We start from the raw sequence: 4,520 nt of genomic DNA on the forward strand, positions 1-4,520 counted from the left end.
TGACACGACAAGTACATTTCTATAGAAAGAGAATGAGAATAGGAATCTAAATTACAATGTTAACAATGTAATTTAAGTCTAGGTGACACGATAAGTATATTTTTATCGAATGAGAATGGGAAAGAGAATCTAAGTTTACAATATAAACAACGTCTGAGTCTATACATCGAATGAGAACCTGATCTGATAAATCATGGGTCTATAATTCAGCCCTCCTGACAAGCAACTCTATATTGACTGAGTGTCCAATCCAACATAGCTACATTAAGGTGTATGGGGTCAAAATTAGAAGTCCATGAAAGAGACACGTCACAATTAAGTCATTAAACTCAAAATCACATAAAATATATAAAGTAATGTTTCTCCTCCATTCAGAGGCATTTCTAAGATCTGGAAATGGGGTGGCATAGTCTAGATGAGATGTAAGTATATTAAGTACCAAGATATTAAAACTAAAAAAAAGTGAAAAAGCTACGCAATACCCACATAATATTTATTTCATCAATACTTAGAAAACACAAACTCAAGTAGCACAGTACATGATGATAAGTTACATAAAAGAAACATCTTTCTTTAAGTCGCTCACCGATCATGCATAACACTAAGTAGTCCCAAAAGTAAAGGCAAGCACAATTTTATTATCCTTCATAATACTATTAGGCAAGGAAGGGGGATTCGACCAATGCAACAAGTCCTAGAAGCATGACTTAGCATTTCACATCACAGATTTTCTTCTTTGGTCTCGTACTTGACGTTGAAGCAGTTCACGCCAACGTAAACACCATCATCCATATTGTCAACAACAATTTTCCCGTCTGTCAAAGTGTCGCGCTGAGTGTAGGAGAAAGGGACGTCGCAAGAACCCTTGGTTCCTATCATGCTCACGGTCACCCTAGTCATCGCCGGCACTGTAACATTGTACATAGTCTCCATTGCAGTAGTGACTGATTCAGTTTCTCCCCACTCATATGCACCGCTAAACTCGGACGAAATTTCTAACTTTCCGTTGGCGATGAATGGAACGCCGCTTTCCATGGTGATTTTGACACCCAACTTCAATGAGACGCTGCCCTTCCAAGTACTGCTCTTAGTCTCCGTATACGAGAGCTTCACCTGTTGAGTGTGCGGTTCATGGGTCCTGTTAATGGCTTCCGCGGTGGTCATCACGATGACGCTCTGGTCGTAGATCCTAGCGTCCATGAGGCGAAAATTGACATTATAGATGTTTCTTGATAAAACAAGCTCTGCCACCTCCAGGCGTGCCTCTCTGGAAATTGTGGAGACCGCGGCATTGAGACAGCTGGTCTTGCCCTCGGTGGTGAGTCTCTTACAGAAATTGTTGTTACCTAAGTTGCGGAGAGCGACCACATTGTTGTCAACTCTAACAGGCCAAAACAAGGTATCGGAGTTGTTGGTGGTGGAATCATCGGAGTCAGCCCATATCCAGTTAGGGCTGCGCCTCCAGAATCTGCCGAAGTAATCTGACTTTATGCGGACGCTTCCATCGTGAGTGGTGAAGACCTCGTTCCCCACCGTCGGGTCTCCAATGTCACTTGATGCGAACTCCAGATATGGGTGTCCCTCGATCTTCCGGGCACTGAGGTAGTGGCCATTATCGCCCTTGAAGGCGATATGTTTTGGCAATATCAATAGTGATTCCCAATCAATGATTGTACAGACATCGCAGAGGTCGTTGTCAGCCGAAGTTGATCCTGCAAACAAACAGGAACCATAAGGAGGTGGAAGCCTCCATAAGCATGCATAGTGTCCGAGCTGGACGTGGCGAAATCGGAGTGTTTGAGCATCGCCATCTACGTGCACAGGCTCGAACAAGGTGCATGACCATGACGATTGGTCTTCATCTGGTTCGTCCGCCCCGGCAACAATCCACCAGTGGTTCTTGGACCACCTTACCCAGTATTTGTTGTTGTAGCAGCATCTTATGTGCACTAGTCCCCCGCCATTCTTTGCCCTCTCCACTTGGTACTTTGAGTAGGGTGTCACGACCTCCTCTCCCGAGAATTGGAGAAATCCATGAATTTGCACATCTTCATGGATGTACCGCAAGTACTTGTTGTTATATTTTGATTTGAGCACCACATACCTTGGTAATGCCATTTCCTCTTTAATCACTTCTCACTGCACTTTTCTTCCCTTCACTCGGCCTTATTTATAAGGGAAAAAACTATACTTAGATGTGAAACCATATTTCACATCGTAGACTTTCATTTGCATTCCCATTCTGATTTGGTAGATAAATTTAAGATGCTATTTATTCCTCTGGGTCCCGCAACTTTCATTGAATATCATTAATAGCAAGACTAAAACCACATGTCAAATTGTAGACTTTTACTCGTATTCTCATTTACATTCCCGTTCTCATTTGGTAGATACAAATAAATTTAAGATGCTATACATTTCTGTGTCCCACAACTTTTATTGAATATCATTGATAGCAAGACTTAAACCACATGTCAAGTTGTAAACTTTGATTTGTATTCTCATTTGCATTCTTGTTCTCATTTGGTAGATAAAGAAATTTAAGATCCTATATATTTATGTGTCCCACAACTTTTATTGAATATCATTAATAGCAAGACTAGAACCACGTCAAATTATAGACTTTGATTCGTATTCTCAATTGCATTACCATTCTCATTTGGTAAATGTATATACCAATAAATCAAGACATCCTTTCTTTCCATTGCATGCTTAGTGTGGATAAGAAAGACTCCCATAAAACAAATAATGTATATATGACATAAAAATAAAACTATGCATTAAACATAAAACATTTTAGTGGTAAAAATAGTAAATTGGATTGCAAATAGTGAGATTTCATTAATAATCATATAACCTATAAAGACACGTTGATGGTAGAAGTTAGGTTTTTTGGGTCTCCTATAAATAATTTCACATGACATCTATTATTAATACACACTTCTATAACACTCTCACTAGCCATTTAACAATCGTCGATAGTCTATAACTCATACATTGACTACCATAATTTTTTTTTGCTTTCCATTATTTTATTTTTCTCTTCAGTATAATATTTATAATATGATAATATTGATTATTTAGATTTTGTGAGAAATAAGAAGATAAATACATGATCTAGTTTTATTCCTAATTGAATAAACCAAAAACTAAATTTAAATATATATAAAACCATGTTTCACATTGTGGATTTAGATTCACATTCCCATTTGCATTCTCATTCTTATTTGGTGGATAGCAATGATATAATATATTATTTCTTCCATTATATATGTCTCTCAATATGAATTAAACTACAAGACATCATTTCTTTCTATATCACATGCTTGGCTAATGATAAGAAAGACTTTGACATAACAAGTAATATGAATGCGTGAAATGTAAAAGATTTAATGGAGAAAAGGATAAGAGTGAACATAAGTGGTAAGTGGTGGGATTTCCTTAATCATTAATAATTAATAATGATAGAAGTTAGGTTTGTCAAGTCTTCCTTTGTAAATAATTATTATTTTACTAGAATTTATAAATACACAAAAAAAAATAGTAGTAGATGTGAATCTCATGTAAAAAGCTAATCTTGAGTGATAAATGGTGTTAACCCTTATGAGAAGAGTCGTCTTTAATTCTAATTTTTGTGGGATTGGAAACATGACTCGGATTGGATCAAACAAATGAAATTGATTTTTCAAAATTTTATATTTTATTGCATCAATAAATATCTTAATCTAATATATAATTTATCAACCTTTTAAATTATGAAAACAAAATTGACTTAATATATATAATTTTTAAACTTGTGTTTCAATACCCAATCACTGGTCATTAAAAAGTCATCAATTTCAAATATTCTATAACTCATACATGGACTTCTAAATTTTATTTTTTCAACTGACTTTATTTTCTCTTAAGTATAATTGTCAAAACTAGATAATATTGATTATTTAGATTTTATGACAAATTTGAAGATAAAATATACAATCCAACTTGTTCCAAATTGAACTAACCAAAAATTAAATTTAAATGTAAAACCAAAATTTACTTTATAGACTAAGATTTGCATTCCCATTTGAATTCTCATTCTTATTTTGTGAATACTAATAAATTAAAAACACTATTTCTTTCTATATGCATGCCTCACAACATTTATTGGATATCACTAACAGCAAGACTAAAACAAGGCTTCACATTCTATACTTCGATTCTCTTTTCCATTTGCAGCTCCATTCTCATTTGGGGGATACCAATAAATCTAAAACATAATTTCTCTTTATATATCTCACAAAATTTATTAGATATTAGTAAATGTGTGACGTCATATTTCTTTTTATCACATGCTTGGTAAAGATAAGGACTCACAAAACATATAACATTGAGGGGTGAAAATGGTTAAGCGATTTGTAAGCAGTGAGATTTGATTAATACTTATATAACCTACAAAGACATGTTGATGGTAGAAGTTAGGTTTGTTGGATCTCCTTTTGTAAAGAATTATTATTTTACATGACATATTAATACTCACT

At 35.0% G+C, this 4,520-nt stretch overlaps 1 protein-coding gene across 1 annotated transcript; it reads right to left on the reverse strand.

Moving 5' to 3' along the window:
* Positions 1–720: 720 nt before the first annotated feature.
* Positions 721–2,118, reverse strand: LOC100241465 (uncharacterized). The gene has a single exon (XM_002264822.2). It carries the CDS (start codon positions 2,116–2,118, stop codon positions 721–723), a length of 1,398 nt encoding a protein of 465 aa, XP_002264858.1.
* Positions 2,119–4,520: the final 2,402 nt, after the last annotated feature.

Source organism: Vitis vinifera, chromosome 7 (assembly GCF_030704535.1).
Source record: "Vitis vinifera cultivar Pinot Noir 40024 chromosome 7, ASM3070453v1".
Classification (NCBI taxonomy): Eukaryota; Viridiplantae; Streptophyta; class Magnoliopsida; order Vitales; family Vitaceae; genus Vitis; species Vitis vinifera.

Coding starts and splice junctions, on each gene's coding strand:
- LOC100241465 (XM_002264822.2), bottom strand. CDS start 2,118: ATGGCATTACCAAGGTATGTGGTGCTCAAATCAAAATATAACAACAAG.